Genomic DNA, 21,627 nt, shown 5'->3' with positions numbered 1-21,627 from the left:
AATGCCAAGGTCATGGGTTTGATTCCCAGGGAATGCATAAACTGATAAAGTGTTCCTTGAATGCAATGTATGTCGCTTTGCATGATAGTGTCAGCCAAATACACCAATGTAAATGTAAATAAATGTAAAAGGATTTACACTACTGAAAAACGAAATTACAGTACCAAGGTATAGGCTACGTATTTTTTATAGAAAAGGCATTCCTGTAGCTCAAACAGTAAAGCATGTTGAGAGTAGAGCATGGTGCTAGCAATGCCAAGGTCATGGGTTTTATTCCCAGGGACTGCATGAACTGATAAAGCGTGCCTTGAATGTAATGTAAGTCGCTCCGCATAAAAGTGTGCCAAATGCATACATTTTAATACAAGTAAAAGTATTTACGCTCTACTGAAAAATAATAAAATGACTAAGATATGCACACTTTTTGGAAAAAAAGTTTAAAAAAGCTAATAAAAATCGTTAGCAATGCCAAAATCATAAGTTTGATTCCCAATGTAATGTAAATATATGCAAAATAATTCGAGGTCTACTCAAAACATTCAAAAAAATACAATACCAAAATATGCACATTTTTATACGCTAGGCATGGTTCAAGCATTGCCATAGTTATAGATTTGATTCCCAGGGAACATATGAATGCATGTTGCTTTGCATAAAAGTGTTTGGCAAATACACAAATGTAACTGTAAATAAAAGGATTTAAGCTCTACTGAAAAATAATTTGATTGAAATGCCAAGATACGCACATTTTAATGAAAAAGGCTCAAAAAGCTCAAACAGTAGAGCACAGTGCTTACAATGCCATGGTCATGGGTTTGATTCCCAATGTTATGTAAAATGATTTAAGCTCTACTGAAAAATAATAAAATTAAAATTCTCAGATATGCACATTTTGATGGCAAAAAGCATTTCAGCAGAGCATTCCAGCAGAGCACCAAGGTCATGGGTTTGATTGCCAGGGAACATATGATCTGATAAAGCATACCTTTTAATGCAAAGCATGTTTCTGGTTGTGGGTTCGATTCCCAATGCAATGTTAATAAATGTAAAAGGATTTAAGCTGTAGTGAAAAATAATACAATTCTCAGATATGCACATTTTATGGAAAAGGCATTCCATCAGAGCATACCGCTACCAACACCAAGGTCATGGGTTTGATTCCCAGGGAATGCATACATTGATAAGGTGTAACTTGACTTTTCAAAAGGTGCTAATATGCACTTTTAAAGTATTAACATGCACCTTTAAAGTACTAATATCTATCATTTAGGGGTAAATATGGTACAAAGAAGTAATTAGCTTTTGTAACTTAGAGTACCGCCCCAGTGACAGCTTCGTACATTTTTTTTTCTGAGAGTGTATTGGTTATTCATTAATTAATGGGACTCAATTAATGGGACAAGCACTTGTGAAGTGTGTGTTTCTGATCTGGGCACCTCTGGGACTGTTTGCACCTGCAATACCAGACTCACTTACTTGGACTCAATGTCGGCCTTTTCCCGCACAGCCTGGGCCATCTGCTCCAGCTCAAAGTATTTCTTTTTGGACTTGGCCAGATCCTTTACTGAATCCTGGAGCTCTGCCTGGATCCGACCCAGCTGCTCAATGCACTGCGGGCGGCCATCATGGGACAGCAGAGAAAGAGAGAGGGGATGTTAGAGAATTACATGAAGGAACGGGGCATAGGATCGAGGACCGAGGTTGGTACCTTTTTAAGCTGCTGTTCTTTGTAGAGGCGTAAAGTTTTGGCGGGGTCTGAAATCTCATTCTTGTAGTTCTCGCAGACGTTGAGTCGAGACTGGGTCACCTGCACAGTGCCTTCAAGATAAGCCCGCCACACTCCATACACATTCCTGCAGCACGAAAAACATGGTTACTGATTACAAACACTATTTATGGAGTGCTATTCCCATGCAAACAGCCCTATTTAGACAGTTTCTGATTACATGTACAGTAAAAAAACATTAGCACAGTTCCTTCACAACAAAACTTGGACTGCAATCAGATGGCAATTTATTCACAGGTTGTCCTTCTAAACTGCAAGTTTGCTTCACACATGGTCAGTCATGATCATAACGAACTTACTCAAGGTAAAGTAAACATTTCCTACTTGTTGCATTATTATAGTGGTCTAAAAAAAAATTTTAATAAAAAAAATTAAGGAAAAAAACTGGATAGATTGGCTCCTAGTCAATGTAGTGAAGCGGCCATTTGATTTAATTCATGCAGCTATCCAAATTTTCATTTGACCATTTTTAGGTATAGTTCACCCAAATATGAAACTTTTGTAATTTCCTCACCGTTACATGTAAGTTGTTACAAACCTGTATGAATTTCTTTCTTTTGAATATTTTAAAGAATGTGGGTAACAAAACAGTTTCTGGTCCCAATAGGTTTTTTTTTTTTTTTTATATATATACTATAAAAGTCATTGGCTACCAGCAACTGTTTGGTTACCAAGATTCTTTAAAATATCTTGTGTTTAGCAGTATAAAAAACAATCATACAGGTTTGGAACAACACGAGGGCGAGTAAATGATGATACATTTTCATTTAAAGGGTGAACTACACCTTTAAGATGTTGATTTAGAAGGAAAAAAACCCATTGACATTTGACATTTCTATTTTCGACAGTAAAATTACAATGAAATTAATCACTAGACAACTCTGAAACTTAGTTATGGCTGTGTTGTAGGATTCACGAAACACAAACTATCACTGTAACGACACAACAACAGTCGTTAAGCACCAAGATCCTTATGATTTCACCTTAAACTTGTGAAAGATGATTTTTTTATTCACCTGTAATCTGTCCTCTGGTCGTCTGGTTTGATCCCAGGCCAGTCCCTCTTCAAATACTGACTTGCCAACTTCTGCAGGGCCTGAAAAATATAAAAACAACAGAAAACGGCGTAAGATGCTTGAATGTGTTCGGTTTCTCATGCTACATCCCAAATCCATTACTATCCAGTAATGGAAGTATGCAAAATACAAATATATTTAAAACAGTGTGCCAAAATTTGGGTAAAATTACCTAATCCCAACAAACCATTTCATCTGAATAAAAGCTATATATAAACTGAATCTAAAAGTTATGCATTCATGAATATTAAGCGAAAAAACTTAGCTAGATGTTAATTCTTACAATCAAACACAAACAGAAAACAACAAGGTCAACAAGACATTTCATGAAGTGAATGTCTGCTGTACTGTTTTGCTTGTAGTGTGCAGTGATCTGTTTTTTTTTCGAACATGAACACAAAGCAATTAACAGGCCATATGCGTGTTCTCATGACCCTGTCATCAAACGCCATTTATCATGGATTAACACAAGCACAAACACACAACACATTACAAAGCAACCCAAATTCCAACGACTGTGACATATGTTTGCTGTTGGCATGAAGAGCGGGGAGTTTGCAGCTCTCCTCTGGGAACGTGAAAGGCCTCCGCTCGAAATTACACTTCCATAACTGCACAAACGCCACCTGACATATGGTGAAATGAACAAGGCAGCCTCACTTCCTAACATGTTCTCTCTTCCGCCATATTGCAAATGGAGGAGAGAGATGCGCCTCTACGTGAGGCCGATTAGCCGCTGGCTTTCATTGTGTCCCATCCCCACCTGCCCCATTCCCAGATACCAAACAACAGCATCTACAATGTGTGCGGATGAGCGAATGGCATGTGTTTGTGTAAGCAGCAGGGAATGAAGCGGAAGAAAGAAGCCGTTCTCTTCGGCTGAGGGCGGCGGTGTGGCAGAGACTGCCCTCTTTAGTCCCTCAACAGGACGCTACAGATCAGCTGGGCTGACGTCTTTTATTTTCCTTCCTCTGCATGACTCCCTCTGCGTATTAAAATAATCACTGGACGTGTTTTTCTAACACTCACATCACCGCTGCACACACACTCACACTTAAAGTGAACAAGTCAGAATAAAAATGTCAAAGAGAAAAGGAAGCTTAAAACAAAAATGTGTGCAAAATTATTAACAATATACTTACTATGATTTTGCTGGCAATATAAACTTGAGCAACACTGAAAATCACAATGATTGCATGTCATTTTTCTACATCTTTGGACTAGTTTTTGAACCCTTTAAAAAGAAAAAAAAAAATCTTTCTGTGAACTTTGTTTGTACCAATCGATGATTTGTTCAAAATTACCACATTTCTCTTCATGACATTTTCATAGATTTTAGTCAAATAGATGTAGGTAAACAACAAACAGTGTTGTTCAGTAAGATTTATAAATGCTGCTGTTTACACAAATAAAAATATATTTATGAAATATTAAACTACGTTGTGTTCATTTAGTCATTTAGAAAGACTCTAAAAAACTTTTGATTATGTCCTTTGATCATCCCACAAAACAAAACAAATCAAAAAACACAAAACAAAAACAAAACTAAAAACACAAAACAAAAACAAAACAAAACAAATAAATAAAATCCTTTTAGAAAATACGTAAATATAGAGCTGTATATTGATTATCATCAACAGCAAAAAACAAAACAAAAAAAACATTAATATGATAGCTTTGCACTAAATGGCTTATAGTATCTTAACTGTTCTTTTCTGTTTCCAATTACTTCAAAAAATGGTTGAATCTAAAACATCCTTTTTCTTATGCAGACTTTGATAATATTTTGCTGAGAAATACAAACACAACCACAACACAAAATAAAGAAACAAAGGGTAAAAAAGGGTACTGTGCATGCCATGCTGTCTCAACAACTGGTAAGAACGGCACCAGAAAGACTGACACATATCGACAACACGACTGCTGTTTCTTCAGAAGTGAGCCACATTCGTCTGCCTGCGGTAAACAGAAAGATTTCACATGAAAGAAACAGGAGCCACTAATGTAAACATGAGGAAAAATGAGCCAGTCTAAACATGCAATCAGGCAAATCTGACAAAACAAGTGAAAGATTCAGAAACATCCTGTCAAATAAGGCCTGGATGTCTGAAGCCTGACAGAAATGCCAGCTAATGGCACAGTTAAGGGGTCAAACCTGGTGCATGAAAAGCATGCAAGCATCAACCCCAGCATGCATCATGCATACATTCTCAGCGAACGAATGCATTTTGTTCAGGGAGGCGTTCAGACTCGGCTGATTGTTGCTTCCAGATGACTGTCGTCTACAGGCGTCTGCTGAAGCGTAGAAGTCAATTCGAGACTTCCGCAGTCGAGCTCAGGTAATTACAGGCAAACACAGCACTTCATCTCCATAAACACCTGGTGGAGCGGTTGTCATGGCAACCGGAACAGTCGTCCTGTTCGGTCTAGATAAGGTGGACCACTGCTTTGAATCGGCACTCTGATAAGGTGTGGTCCAGCTACACAAAGCTGAGCTGTATTCGGTCACGAGGGATCATGGGAAAATTCACGAGATCACTGCATTAATGACCCTCTCTATTTTTTCTGATTTCACATGAAAATGCCATATGATCTCAGAAACACATAAGCTTTAAAGATGAATTGACAAGTGAGTAATTTCTGGGATTATAGTGTCACCAAATAGAAATGCAAAAAATATTAATTGCAAGTTAAAAACTTCCAGGTTTGCTGTGCTTGTTTTTAAGGCTGCAAAATTATACTTGAATATGACTATACAATAATAATAATAACAACAATAACAATCATAATTAGTATTGTTCTTCTTACTAACTACTACTACTACTAAATAAAAACATGAACAAAATAAGAAATATTACAATTGCAATATTTCACTGTAAAATTAAAATCAATTTAAGAAAATATGTCATATATCATATAAATATATCATAATTTTACAGTACAATGGTAAAATTACAGTGCTAATAATTGTTTTCATTTCTTTCATTTCCAACATTAAACCATAGGCATTCATTTGGCAGAAATCCACAGGGAGCACTTGCTAATTTGATACCAATTTATTTCTCTACTTTTAGTTGTCTTTACACATTAAATGGAATATGAGAAAGAAACATTAATTAAAAAACATACTTCAACTGTAACAAACATAACATCCAATAAAGCAAAACTATGTAAATTTAAAATGCAATAGTAAGTGAGTCTGAATTAGGTTGGCTTTATTATTGGCTGACCGTTATATCACAATTTTCTTACGACCATTTACGCAAGTCTCTTGCAATAAAAAGCACAGCTAGAAAAAGTCTAGAACTATTCTATAATGAAAAACAAGCAAAAGCTATGAACTCTTTAAAATGCAATGGTCAAAGTTGCCCGTAGAAGCAATGGATGCATGATTTTTGCAAAACATCAGCAGTTTTCGGCTCATTGTGCTGCAACATTACTCTCCTAATGCCTTCTTCAGTCCTCACTCTTCTCTCTGAGACGTCCTCATCTGACCTGCTGAGAGCAACCAACTAATCTCATTTCAGGGCACTAATTAAAGGTCGTCTAAGGCATCTGAAGATGCAATGCGTCAAGATAAGTTAAGAGCAACTCTTCTCATTACAGTCTAAAAGTAAGACAAAGGGACAGTGAAAGGAAACTGTCCCAAAAGCAAGACCATAAATGTACAGCGCAGTAAAGTGCAATTTGTGGAGGTACTCTGTAAAGAATGGTTTGTGGTATATGGGTGTGAGCATGATGTGTATTTTAGTAGATGACACACAAAGAGAGCAAATGTGTCATTACAGTAGACTTCGACCCTCTAAGATCTGTGTTATTTATAGAAATGACTACCATGGGAAGCTTTCGCTGTGTTCACTACCTTTAAAAAATTTGGGGCTGGTAAGAAAGGCTGCATTTATTTGATTAAAAATACAGTGTTTTCTATTTGTACAGATTTTAAAATGTAATTTATTCCTGAGATCAAAGCTGAATTTTCAGCATCATTCCTCCAGTCTTCAGTGTCACATGATCCTTCAGAAATCATTCTAATATGCTGATTTGCTGCACAAGAAATATTTCTGATTATTATCAATGTTGAAAACAGTTGTGCTGCCTAATATTTTTGTGGAAACTGGGAAACATTGTATTTCTCAGGATTCTTTGATGAATAGAAAGTTTAAAATAACAGTAGGCTATTTATTTGAAACAGAAATCTTTTGTAACATTATAAATGTCTTTACTGTCACTTAAAAAAAAAATAATGCATCCCTGATGAAAAAAAAAACAAAAATCCTAAAAAAACTGACCCCAAACTTATTTTTAAACTTTTACATTTCTTAAACTGAATTAAGCGGAATATTGACACTATATCTTCTATGAAGCTGCTTTTAAATTTAACTGAATTCATTTCATAACTGACAAATTTTACAACATTAACAGTTATTTTAATGTTTTATTAACACAAATAAATGAATCAACACACTAGAAATCAATACACTTAAACTAGACTTTCACATTCACTAGCTAAAAATCTCAATTCTGATCACTTAGAAAAGTAACAGCACACCTTTCCTCAACAAACCACTCCCAGCGCCTGCGGTTTGTTCAGTGCCTCATGTCCAAGTATGAGCAATAGCAGCAACAGTGATGTTTTCCAGCATTAATGAATACGGGTGCTGTGTCAGAAAGACCATTATTGGTCATAGCTGTGGTAGCACACAGGCCAGTCGTAACAGGAAGCTCCCACCACTGCACACACAGTCACTTCCTGTTTGCAGTCAGAGGTTGGAGCGGCTGGCACAACGGCAGGATATCCGCCGCAGACAAAACTGAGTGAGGGATCGAACAAGTGAGAAAGAACGAGAGATAAACATCTCCTTCCAGCTCTGCTGTTCTTGTCATCAACTGCTAAATTAACCAGTGCAACTGCCATCAAACACAAAACAACTCCATGTTAAGATCACAAACACACAGCATGAGAAAGCACAGAAAATCTGGTGGAAATGGAAAAAGGATCCGTATGAAGGACTTTTCTGAAGAACAGCAGGTAGTTTAACTGTTCAGGACAAACAAGGGACTCATGAACAACTATCACTAAACAAAAAAAACAGCTGTGGATCTTTCAGGTAACAACACAGTATTAAGAATAAAGGGGATGTAAACTTTTGAACGGGGTCATTTTTATAAATTCAACTATTATTTTCTCTTGTAGACTATATGTAGTTTATGTAAACATCTTTTATGTGAAATATCTTATTCATGTCAGTACTAAATAAACAATAACGCATTTTGTATGATCCCTCCTATATATAAAATAATTAACATTTTGCAGATTCTGAAAGGTGTAAAGTTTTGTTTGACCAACTGTGTGTGTGTGTGTGTATATATATATATATATATATATATATATATATATATATATATATATATATATATATATAAAAAATAAATAAATAAATAAATAAACGATGACAAAAGCATCTACAAATTTCTAAAATTTAAACAAATTAAAACAGAATATTAATACAAAAAAAGCAAATTCATGATATTAAAAAAACTACAATATAAATAATCCTAATATTTAAACAATACTAAAATACCAAAACAAACTAAAAAATTGTGACTGTTAGAAGGGCGGAAATAGAGATACCAGTCTATTTAAAAAAAATAAATAAATAATAAAACACCCACGTAGAGAAAAGAAGAGTCATAATAAGATCACAACATCACAAAGAGAGGAAATAGAAACTTAAAAATCACAAAATGGACTAAATAATAAATCACACGAGGGAGGGACGGCGCGGCGCGTTCCACTGGAGGGTCCGTGCTGATGTGTGTGTTTGTGTAACACACGTTGGCCCGGGGTTTTCAGGCTTCAGTCTGCACAAGCTGTTCTTTGTGCGTCCCTCTATTGTAAGGTCAGTTTCCAGAACCGGCCCAACCTGGCCTGTCCTCTCACAGGGGCACAATAGGGGCATTGAGTGGGCACTGAACTGCCTTTGAGCTCCGATAAAGCACCCAAAACGGCTGCTTCATCCTCTAGCCTTTCCGGCATCGTCCAGGTCCATCTTTTAGTGAAGTGGGAGTTCATTTGTGCCATCGTTGTCCATGGTTCTGGACTGAGGGGTGAACGGGCTTTCGGCTGGTTCTGGTGTGGCATTGTCCGGTGGGTGGGACGGACCGCAGCTTGGCACCCGGCTGAAAGCTGTGAAAGCGAATGATTTATGTGCTGTGTAAAGTTTGACTGACTCTAAACGACTGGACAGACCTCTGGGACTGTATAAAGTACAGCACCGTTTATTTTAAATAGCAAACAAGTTTGGACAATATAGCGCTTTTTATGCAACTAGGATGCCATCCAAACACTCCACGGCCCTCAAAGCTTAACAAGAGTCTGCTGACAAAGGCAGTAACAACAGCTCTCTAGAGCAAACATAATATTATACAACGCTGGAAAACAGTTGACAATTAAAACACTCAATCATTTCACCCCGAAATGAAAGCAAATAGGCCTACGTTTTGCATAAAGAAATAGAAGAATTGCATGTGATTTTCCTGACAGTTAAGCACAATTTAACCCCTAAATGCTTAATCTAGCATTTTGCACTTTTAAGTTTTTTTATTGTCATTAAATGATGATATAATAATAAATATATAGCTTTTTCCAGTAATGAAAATAGAATAAAGATATTCAAACATTTAAATACAAAAGTAGGCCTATTCATTTTTATTTTATTAAACGTATGTCAATTTAAATAGTAGTGCATGCCAGTAATATATATAAATATATATATAGTAGAATGCAGAAAGGTCCTAAAATGTAATACAATATTGACAGTTATCATATAACATCTCCATCAAAAAGAGCCTTCTCCAGTGTTTTCGGTTTGGAACACAAGTGTATGATATACTGAGGCTTCAAACCACCAAAAACCACCACAGACAACAGTGAAAAGTGTTTACATCAGTCGTGTCTACTCCCCACAACACAACATTACTAAAACTACATGTTAATATCCAACTAATATCCATGTTTAATCATTTGACTGTCTGATGTATAGAAAAGTCCTTTCTCTAGCAGCTGCCCATGAATTACCACACCTACAGATCATCAATCTCTCATGCAGGTTTCATTTTCTTGAAAATGTGCAGATTTCTTAAAAATGAAACCGTTTAATTTCTTTGAAAATAAAAGCGGGAAGAACAGCATCCCCAGGTGAGACCTCAAATGACTCTATAGCGTAAAGGCCAAAATTAGCACTTAACTTCAGTTTTATGTTTTTGACTCCCCTAGTGAAAAATAAATATACTTAAATGTATTTGAAATACATTTATTTCATGCTAAGTATACTACAAATACATTTTCATATTTATGTACTTAATAAAATGCCCTGCAATTGTACTTTTAGTATACTAAACTGGAATTGGAACAACTAATTTAGTAATTAATGCATTTTAATTGTGCAGAAGTAGTGCTGAAATACAATTAAAGATAAGCTTAGTATATTTGATTGTGCTAAAGTAGAACTATTGCAAGTACACTTCAGGTACACTTTAAATATCGTGAATATATTATTCAAAGATCATACAATTCTCATCAAAAGTGACATTAAAACACATTTTAGGCTTAGTTCACACTGCAGGTCTTAATGCTCAGATCGGATTTTTTGCTGAAATCCGTTTTTTTCGCGCTGTTGTTCACATTGTCATTTAAATGCGACTGCCATCAGTCTCATGTATGAACCGTATACGGCCATGAAGTGACCCGCATGCGCAGAAGAAGACGTGACGTCAGACGTAGCGCACTGTTTGCGGAAATAAAAATGGATGCTGCTCGTGTTAACGTGCGTTTAGCAATTTTTAAGATAATGTGCAACCGGAGCCTAAATAACACAAGTCTGCCATTGTGATTTTAATCTTCCCGCCTCCTCCAGCGCAGAATTGTGACGTCGGTCACATTTCAATGACGTAAAAATTGCATGAAATGCGACATGGCCATTCAGACTGAAGACTAAACATCGGATATGTATCTGATTTAAGACCACATATGAAAGTGGCCTGGACCTGATTTGAAAAAAATCGGATTTGGGCCACTTTAGCCTGCAGTGTGAACTAAGTCTTAGACTTACTATTAAGAAATGTGCATTGTGCACAAGTAGTACGCCAAATAAAGTTTAAAGGTGCCATAGAATACATTGATACAATATTTGTAATTGTTCTCTGATATCCAGATAGAAGGTATGTGGCTTAGGTAAGGGCAAAAATTCTCCAGAAACGGTTTTACATGTCCATTTACAACCCTAGGATTTCTCCCTAGAATGAAACGGTCTGTTATTACCTTATTTGGAAGGGTGATGAATAATAATGTGGGTAATTGTACTGTAAATAAAATGCGGGCATCAGGGAGCAGCTATTAATATGCTGGGCTTTGAAACTGTTTTCAAATGCACGATTACTTTTTAGTTTCACTTTCAAGATTTGCTATCGCATGTACTCTGTTTATACTGGAGTACGTGTATATACACACATACACACACACACACACACACACACACACACACACACACATATATTTATAAGGAAAAAAAGAAAAAAAAAAAGAAAAACTAAAAAGCAAACCAAAGTTACTCAAACGTTAAATGAAAAGAAAAACTAATTCAAAATATTAATAAAAACTATAATATTATTTCGATGGTGTTTCAGTGTTTAATACAGGCAACAGAGGCAATACATTACCTAATATATAAAACAGACTAAATACAAGATTTGATCATACCGCCCGCTGCAGGGTTGTCGAGAAGAAAGAGAAAGAGCGAGCGAGAGACATTAAACATAAGAGGCATGAGCATGTCAAGGCTTTGAATCAATTCCCCTGTGTGCTGATTCACATCAAAGCTCTTCTAATGGGACGGTGTCCTGACATCCAAACTCTCCTCTCATGGACTACATATGCTTTATGCTGCTGCTGAAAGGGAAACGCTTAGGGTAAGATGGTAATTTGTACCCCGGGGCTCCGTGCCTGCAATATGCTGCATGTTCCTCTCATGTTCCTCATGAAAGCCGTTTCCTCCTGCTTTCTCTGTCTCTCTTGTGTTGATGACAACAGAGATACGGAGAGATATGGAGGGATCATGCGTGGGGTCAAGGGTCTCGTCAGTGAGAACCAGGATAAAGGTGAACAGTAAAAGTCCAGACGAGAAGGTATTGCCTTGAATAAGCAATATGGGGACATGCAGAAAATACAATTTCAACAATATGACATTGTTATTCTTAAACTTCAAAAATGAGCTGAAAAATGCAAATGTAACTTGATTAAAATATTTAAACAAAAAAACTTACTAAAACATGTAAACTTCAAAATAACTATTTAAAGGGGACCCATTATGCAAAAATAACTTATAAGGTGTTTGAACAGTTGTGTGACCGCAGTGTGTGAAAACAACCAGCCTATAATGGTAAAAATCCACCCACTCATTTTTTTATAATTAAAAAAAAATAAAAAAATCATAAACAGTCTCTCCAAAAGAGCCGTTTCAGATTCTCCCTCTGTTCACGTCACCGAGGGGAAAAGGTCCCGTCCATTTGTGACACAGCCCTGAGTGAGAAGCAGCAGTCCGACTCGCCATTACTGATTACTTGCTGTAGCTGCTGGAGATATATACAATGTCAGCGCCAAAGAGGCATTTCAAGTGTTGTGTTTTGGGATGCACTGACGAACATAGTAGTCTCCATAGATTCCCTTCATCTGAGCCGCTGAGGACACTGTGGTCAAGTTTCATTGTCTAAGGAAATGTCCCGGAAGAAATCGGTAAAGTCCCCAATACGTGTAGGGATCAATACCAACGCTTCGTGCACTCTGTGAGGCTAATGATGCTAAAGATACCATTGTTTCCGCCTGTTTTCACTGGTGCTGCCCATGAATGATAGGAATGTGGTGGTTAAAAGTTGCATATGAAAGCAATGTGAGTCGATCGCTTGAGTTTGTTGAGCTCATAATTACGAGTGGGACTTATAAAGTTTGTGATAGCATGCCGTGCTCCCCGTCTGTATAATTCACAAACGCAAATTTATTATGCACAGTACAATCAGATGACTGACTTTCAAACAGAGTACGTTTTCTGTAAAGATAACAGGTTTGTACTAATAGGGGAATGTTTATTTGCAAAGGCTCCGCCCTCTTCTCCAGAAGCACCAGCTCATTTGCATTAAAGCAACATACTCAAATACTGAGCGTTTTGGCTCATACACTAAAAGTGGCAATTTTAACAAGCTCTAAAAATTACCTGTGGGGTATTTTGAGCTAAAACTTCACATACACACTCTGGGGATATCAGAGACATATTTTACATCTTGCAAAATGGAGCATAATAGGTCTCCTTTAAACTACAGTTTTTGAAAAAAAGTAGTCTTTATGTTCATCAAAAATACAGCAAAATTTTGAAATATTATTTAAATTTAAATTAACAGTTTTGTATTTGAATATATGTTAAAATGTAATTTATTCCTGTGATCAAAGCTGTATTTTCAGCATCATTACTCCAGTCTTCAGTGTCACATGATCCTTCAGACAGTTGTTCTGCTTCATTTTTTTTTGTTATTTTGTGAACAATAAAGCATGAAGAACGAACAATTATTTGAAATAAAAATCTTTTTACAAATGTCTTATGTCACATCTGAGCTATTTAATGTATCTTTCCTCAACAGAAGTATAAATTTGTAAAAAGAAAAATGTTACACTCCCCAATTTTTTGTAGCAAAAGGCTTTTAAAAAGGTCAGTTTCCTGTACAGATTCAACAGCAAATTAGTGCATTTTTACACCCCTAGTAATAAGAACAAAACATAGATTTTACTTTTATTGAACTATACGCAATCAGCAAATAACTAAATTGAGCCGAATGATGACACTACACTTGTATAGCTGCTTTAGCTGAAATTATATTTTTGTTTCATAACGATTCATTTTACAACATTAACATTGTTATTTTCCTGTTTTATTTATGCAAAGCTGCTTTAAAACAGCCTGTAAGCGCTACATAAATAAATGAGACTTGACATTTCAAATAAAAAATTGCTATGCAGTTTTAAATATTTTCTCATTGGTTGTTAGCATATTATGCAGTTGCAAGAGTGTTTTTTTACTAGACTGAGTTAATACATCCTCAAATCATGCTATCCTGATGTCTAGAAATGTATCAGATCCCTGAAACATAATACTTAGGCTAACTAAGTAAAAAAAAAAATCCACTTTTAATAACCAATAGCAATGTTAAAATTTAGCCCACAGTAAAAAGCATGACTTCAAATTAGGGGTTCAGAAAGGCCTAGATACCAGGGGGTGATGAAGACTAATTCATCTCGTCTATATAGCGCTCATCCGTCCGGAGACCCAGGGTGACACTGACCAAACCACCGGTCCGCCTTTCACCCCGTAACCTCTGACCTCTTGGCCCACGATTTAATGACTCCTCTGACAGATGCAAACCCCAAACGCATCGCTCTGCAAAAAGAGCCGCTCTGGTTTGAGTCCAAACAGACACCAAAACAGCACTGGTTTTCTGGCAGGAACAGAAATTGCGCTCGGATTTGGCACAGATGTCGAGTCCCTCTGCGCAAACTCAAAATTAACACGAAACGCAAACATCTGAGAGACCACACACATTATCGGACGCCTCCAGCGAGCTCATGCGTCTAAACATCACACCCAGCCTGTTGGAAGCGATCTGTCCTTGGGGTCGGCGCTGCCACATTATCAGTGTTTTAATGGAGACATGGTGCATTAAAACACTATTAAAGTGTGCCAGCGCTGTTCACAAAGGAGTGTGAGAATCGATCGTGGCCATTTTACGCCTTGTCATTCTGATTAATACAGTAAGACGCAGCGGGTGGGGTGAAGGCATGTGTTGTGTTGCATTACGTGAGGAAAATTCCTATGGAAGGAGAGAGTCTTTAAACGACGAGGACGGGAAAGACCCTGATTGAGACATCTAGTCTTGGAATGACCTGCTCCAACATGCACCCCAACTCTGACCCATCATGTTTCTATGGCAACAGCCCCTTTCCCGCCCATCTTTCACCAATGCAGTCGACCTGCACCTCAACATCAGTGCTCACGGATACGTCTGCATAGACAAACATAGATTCAATCCCAATTCACACACACTAAAAGTCTGAGTTTGCATTAAAGCTGTATCTTAATGCATACTCATTAGAAAGTACTGCCACAATTTAATTCTACGTCTGGACTTCTTTGTCACATACTGTAAGCATTTGAAATGTTAGGGGCCGTTCACACACAATGATTTTTTGCATTCCACTGCATTGATTTCCCATTGTTTTTCTGTGTAAATCTGAGCTGGACGAGACTTTTGCACATGACACTGCATTATAAAAACACAGCCTTAAAGTTAAAAGTTGTTAAACTTTTAAAAAATGTGGCTGATTTTTTGTTCCACTGCCCTGGGTCTTTACCGCAAATGACCCCTTAGCATGTAGTTAAAATTGCTACTTTAATATACATGGCTTTAAAGATTCTGGCGATGGCTTTCATATCTAATGCCATTTTTCTGAAGGAAATCAAAGTCTTAAACTTGAGGGGTTGTGGGTAATAATTTTAATGAAACATTAGCACAAAAGTATTCACACAAATTTTACGCCATAAAGAAATAGTACACCATTCAGGTAGGGCTTCATAATTTGAGGAAAATCAAATGTAATAGCGATTTGGGGGAAAAAAGACAAGAAAAAAACCCTCCAGATTTCCTGTGCTTATTTTTAGGGCCACAAATCTCGAATAATAATAATAAGTTATTATTATTATCATCTTTTAATTTTGCTTAATATTACAACATAAAAATAGTAAACAAAAATAGATATTGCTATTGTAAAATAAATAAAGTGTTTAAGAATATGTAAAATTAAAATATAGTAATTTATTATTGTTGTTGTTGTTATTATATTTGTTTGATTATGATGATTATTATTAAAACAATAAATAAAGATAAAAAAATGACAATTGTAATATTTCACAGTAAAATAAAAAATATTTAAGAATTATATGTAAAACGTAATAATAATTTTATTGACAGTACAACTGCAAAATTACAAGACTAATATTTATTTACTAATATTAATATATCTAATATTTATCTCTTCATTGTCAAATGTTAAACAACTGAGATTTTATTTTGGCAGAAAACAGCATGGAGCCTGTGAAGCTTGTCATGAATTTGAGGAAGAAAAAGGGGCCAGCCATTGGTCTCATCATATGCACAACTTTAAAGGTACAACGGTCTAACATACAGTTTTGACTACTGCCGTAAAATCAGGCCAACAGCGTTGTTTATTCCATCCAAGAAACACCGGCAGAAAGAGACTGTCTGACTAACGAGTAAAACCACCAAAATCAATGTTCACATCACATTTAGGGACATGCAAAAACTGTGCAAATTAAAAAGTTTGAGTTGCTGCAAAGTGATTCTCATGCAGAAGTACACAACCATCCTTTCCCTGACGTACTGATGCACACTTGGCTCCATCTCTGTACCTGGAAGAGCATCTGACTCCACTGTGCTGGAGCCTAATGTGTTTTACGGCCTTTTTAAAAGGGCTATTATCAGCTTTGCTGCTCAGATATACACAAACATATGCACACACACACACACACACACACACACAGTCAGCTGGGCATCACAACACACGGTAACACACAATCCCTTATATTTGTTCTCACACTCTACAGGAGGTCCGTCTGTCTGTCCATTTCTCTTTATCACTCTCTAGTCACTTCCTCCTCCACTTTCCCTCTAGTCGTGTCAGAACCACCCTGAAGCGTGATTGATGATGCCATCAGGAGGAGACGGGCTTCACCCCAAACTATGACATCATCTCCTCACCGGCAGTCAGCTGCAGTCGACTGGGTCGAGCAGGATTAGAAAACCCACCGATGCTGATGTAAGCCGAGTCACGATCGATCAGAGCGAGAGAGATGTATGTACCTGTGACAGAGAAACCCACTGACGCAAACGGGATTAATGTATTTCATAATCTTAGGAATTTCACATCAACATCACATTTCACAAACTCATTTTATGAAGTCAACAATTTTGACCCATAAAATTAAAGAGGATGTTTTTGCTAATGTGCCTTTAATAATGCATTGCCATAATCCTCATTGCTGAAGCTGAGCATTAATAAAATAAATAAAACATCTCTCATCCCTAGAGGACAGAATTTCTGCTTCCCTTGAGAAGTAATTAGGGCCGGATCTCTTCTGCTCACCAAGGCTGCATTTATTTCATTAAAAATACAGTAAAAACAGTAATATTGTGAAATATTTGAACAATTTCAAATATGTGCTTCCTATTGTAATGTAATTTTAAAAAGCTGTATTTTCAGCATCATTACTCCAGTCTTCAGTGTCACATGATCCTTCAGAAATTATTCTAATATACTGATTTGCTGCTCAAGAAACATTTCTGATGGTCAACGCTTATTTCTGGTTTTTAATGCTGAAAACAGTTGTGCTGCTTCATATTTTTGTGGAAACCTGAATATATATGTTATTTTTCAGAATTGTGTAATGAATAGAAAGATCTTCTGTAGCATTACAAATGATTTTCCTGTCACTTTTGATCAATTAATTAATGCATCATTAAAACATAAAAAGTATTAATATCTTTCAAAAGCATCTTACTGACTGCAAACTTTAGAATAGTAGTTTATATAGTCAACAGCATGTTTTTATCTTTTTTGCTCTCAGATAAGAAATAAGTTGTTAAATGTCTTTATTGTCACTTTTGATCAATTTATTGTGTCCTTGCTGAATATAAGTATTCTTTTGTTTTTTTATTGTATTTACATATATACATACACATACCTGTCTACTGCCCTTTCCCCTCTCTACACTCCTTCCTCTCTACACTATATATATATATATATGTAAATACATACATATGTAAATACATACATATACATATATATATATATATATATATATACATATATATATATATATATATATACATATATATATATATATATATATATATATATATATATATATATATCCAAACTTTTGAACAGTTATACTATGTGATATATCATTTAATAAGTGTTAATTTACATATTTCATACTTTTATTTTGATAGATATTAACAATATTACCTTTCCAATGCTAGTGCAGACACTTTGTGCTCACATGCTCCATATATATTCAGATACAGCGGTGTGAACGCCTACTAACACCAGCAGCGCAGAAACTGTGACCTGCAGCAGTTTAATGAGCGTCAGTGTGAACACCCCTCTAGTGTCAGCAGCAAACAGGCCGCTGTAGTCCATGTCCTGTCTGCAGGTTTGTCTGTACCTTTCAGCACGTCAGGTCTTTAGACCAGCTCCGTATGAGCGTGTATGCTGTCTCCCGTGAACGCTGGTCTGTAAGGATGTGCTGTCAGACTGTTTGCAGACTTCTGACATATGTTTGTCCCTGAGCCAGACTGTAACTCTCTCTCACCATGCTTCATATTCATGAAGGTCTGCTGTATAAGAACACTACATACAAACAGACTCGTTCCCTTACACAGACATACTGCAAACATGAACGACACCTCAAAGCATGCAGCTTGTTGAGGAGAGATGCTATTAGGTTTAGGGATGCATCGTTCCGATACTCAGGATTGGTATCGGCTCCGATACGGTCATTCTCTGCGGATCGGGTATAGGTCAGACGAGACCGATCCAAATCCGATATTGTGCGTATACTATTTTGTGTTATTGTTGAGCCCCACGAAAGGCAGAAAAACATTATAAAGCACCATAAAGTTTTCGTGCACTATATTTCAAGTGTTCTGAAGCTGTTCCATAGTTTAATCTGAGGTACAGATGAATATTTAAGTCTTTAAATTCAAGTTCAGGTAAACTCTTCTCTCCGCCGCGGCTGTCTGTCATCCTCCATTCAGCGATCAAACTGTGTGTCACATTCGGTTACTACAGTCAAACTCTCTTCAAGAGCGCAGTTACTGGGGTTTAAAACTGTTAAAAGAAAAGGCTTAATAAACTTACGCACAGATTTAATACACTACGCATCAATATCTCTTTGTACTTTGAAAGTTTCTATACGGACTCAGAGGACTCAAGCGCGTCATTCTGCGGGATGCACATAAGCGCTTTCTGCTGCTCTATATTGGAGCCTTACATATTATAATACTTTTGCGCAATGAAAGATTATTAACAGTCTTTCTTGTTCTGTCCTATCTATCATATGTTGCTGCCTTCATTACTGTGCTAAAGATTTAAAATAAATATATTTGAATTTTATAGTAGCCTATATTTATATATAAATGTATTTGCTTGTTTTTTCATGAATGTATTTTACAACAATTCAAAGAGCGATGTGTATAATTTCACCAGATTTAGTCCTACACTTATTCACTTTTAATTGTAAATAAAAATGTTTCACTAGGTTTTATAAAATTATTGTGCACCCATGATTTGTCTAGAGTATCTTTTGCTGTTATACTATTATACTATTAAAACATGTTTATAATAGTATTTTTGTCAGATTATGATTATATATTTTTTCATTTGTTATTTTTCATTAAAACGACGTTATCTATATGTAGTAGATTGTGTTTAACACACAAAAGAGTAACACACACAGAGACACAGAAGTATAGAAATTCTACATCGATTAAAAAAAAACTGCGCTGGTATCGGATTGGATTGGTATCGGCAGATACTCAGAATTTTCAGGATCGGATCGGATTTGAAAAAATGGTATAGTTGCATCCCTAATTAGGTTTCCAAGGAATCAGACTTGCAATGTATGATAAAAACGGCCAATCAGAGCAGACTGCGCTTGTCGGAAGGAGGGACTTTGTAGAAAACGACGCGTTTGAGCGAGACGGGGCATAGAGGACCTACAATAATGTACAGTTTTTGAAAAATAATGTGTTTTTTTTGAACATTAAAGCATGTCAATATATTCTGTTACACCAAATACACAAAATACTGATCTTTAAAAAAAGCATCAAATGACCCCTTTAAAATATATTTCAATAGCAAAGAGCTATTTTAGTATGTAATAATATTTCAGTGTTTTTACTATCAATTTTGATCAACTACATGCAGCCTTGATGAGCCAAAGAGACTTCTTTGAGAAATATTAAAAATGATCTTGATGTCATTTTTTGAAAAAATTGAGCGCCGAGTTGTGGCTACACATACAGGATCCTTCATTTTAGAATGTTAAGTTGAAGAATGCAATTAATGAAACATACTTAGTCAAACAAATAAAACATAAATATTTTGCAATTTATAGTGATACTCGAGCAAATAAATCCTCAGGGCTCTCATTAACAGTCTAATGGTTCTCTTTTGTCCATCTAAGTCATATTTAATCAATTTATTCATTAGCATGTGGATGTGAGCGCGAGCAGGGAGGGGGCCGGCCGCTGCACAAAGAGCCGCTTGATTTGTTCTGGACAGGTGGCCGAGCCGACCAGTGAAGGCTGCCGCTCTCCCCGAGAGCCCGCCCACAATGGCACTAAAGACGATTATGCAAATGCAAGACCTTTCCCGGAGACTTTCCCAGGAAGGGGAGCCGAGAGCGAGGGGGATTGGAGGAGCGCGCGTGAAGGGGGGAGAGCTGCAGTGCGGATGTCAGGCCGATTGTCTCTCAGCTGGCGAGAAAGATGGAAAAGGCTGTGCATTCCAGCACTGCTCCCGAAGATGCATTTCTGAACGAACGGCTGCGGCTGGTTTGTGATCTCTCCGCGGTTAGCAGAACGTGGAGATAAAGCCACATCTGACGGGCCTGATGAGTGTCGCATGCACAACTGTAATAACAAAAGATTGTTGGCATGATAATTACAGCTGACAGATGAGTGTCACAATCCTGCTGAGAATAACTAGATTAAAGTGAAAAGACGGAAATATTAAAACCTTTAATTACAGCCCAATCTGTCCGCTGGGAAAAGAGGGATGGAGGGAAGAGAGAGAAAGAGAGTGCAGCTCTCTTTGTAGTTTTTGTTTCATTTTTGATCATTTTTGTTTAGTTTAACTTAAAGTACTAAAATAACCAAAACTAAGACTGACAGAATTAAAAACAGCTAAATAGATATTTTTAAAAAAGTAATAAAAATGACAAAAAAACTAAATCACTTTAATAATTAAAATGCAAACATAAAATAAAAACAAATTCAAAATATGAATACACACAAAAAAAAATTTCAATGACTTTTTTTTTCAGTTTAACTAAGTACTTAACTAAAACTGATATCATAAAAACTACTAATAAAAATTACTAAAAATTATATAAACAATATCAAGTATCAACTTGAAGCACTAAAATAACTAAAAATAAAATTAATTCTACAGTAAAATTCTAAATAGTAAATAGATGTTAGTTTAACACACACACACACACACACATATATACATATATATCTAAATATATATAAATAAATCTATAAACTGTGTGTATGTATACAAATAAACTGTAATAGTACATCAATGATACTAAAATAACACTGAATAAGATGAGGTAAGGATGCACCATTAGGGGAAAAATCTAAAAGCAATTTGTCTTTTAAACATTTTAATTGTGATTTATGTAAATGTTCCTTTTTTTAAGTTCCAGGTTTGCTCCACCTCTTTGTTATATTATAGGTTTGCTCCTTTAAAAGCTGCTTCAAAAGGTAGGAAGCATAATTACGTATTTTGGCCAAATTCTTAGGAAGCACTGCATGTATACTTTGCATATACGGCAATCCCAGAATGCACTGCCA

General features: G+C 36.2%; 1 protein-coding gene across 3 annotated transcripts in view; it reads right to left on the bottom strand.

The window, feature by feature from the left end:
• Positions 1-21,627, bottom strand: part of LOC306888561 (F-BAR and double SH3 domains protein 2-like) — an 81,688-nt gene that overhangs the window by 32,679 nt on the left and 27,382 nt on the right. For all 3 annotated transcript variants that reach the window (XM_079446939.1, XM_079446940.1, XM_079446941.1), the window contains exons 4-6: positions 2,803-2,882; positions 1,709-1,853; positions 1,477-1,610 (exon numbers count right to left, since the gene is read on the bottom strand). In XM_079446939.1, the coding sequence (XP_079303065.1) occupies positions 1,477-1,610; positions 1,709-1,853; positions 2,803-2,882 (359 nt within the window). The remainder of the gene's footprint in view (positions 1-1,476; positions 1,611-1,708; positions 1,854-2,802; positions 2,883-21,627) is intronic.

Source organism: Barbus barbus (assembly GCF_936440315.1).
Source record: "Barbus barbus genome assembly, chromosome: 22".
Lineage (NCBI taxonomy): Eukaryota > Metazoa > Chordata > Actinopteri > Cypriniformes > Cyprinidae > Barbus > Barbus barbus.
Note: the sequence above shows the minus strand (reverse complement) of the source record. Positions and strands in the feature narration are given on the sequence as shown.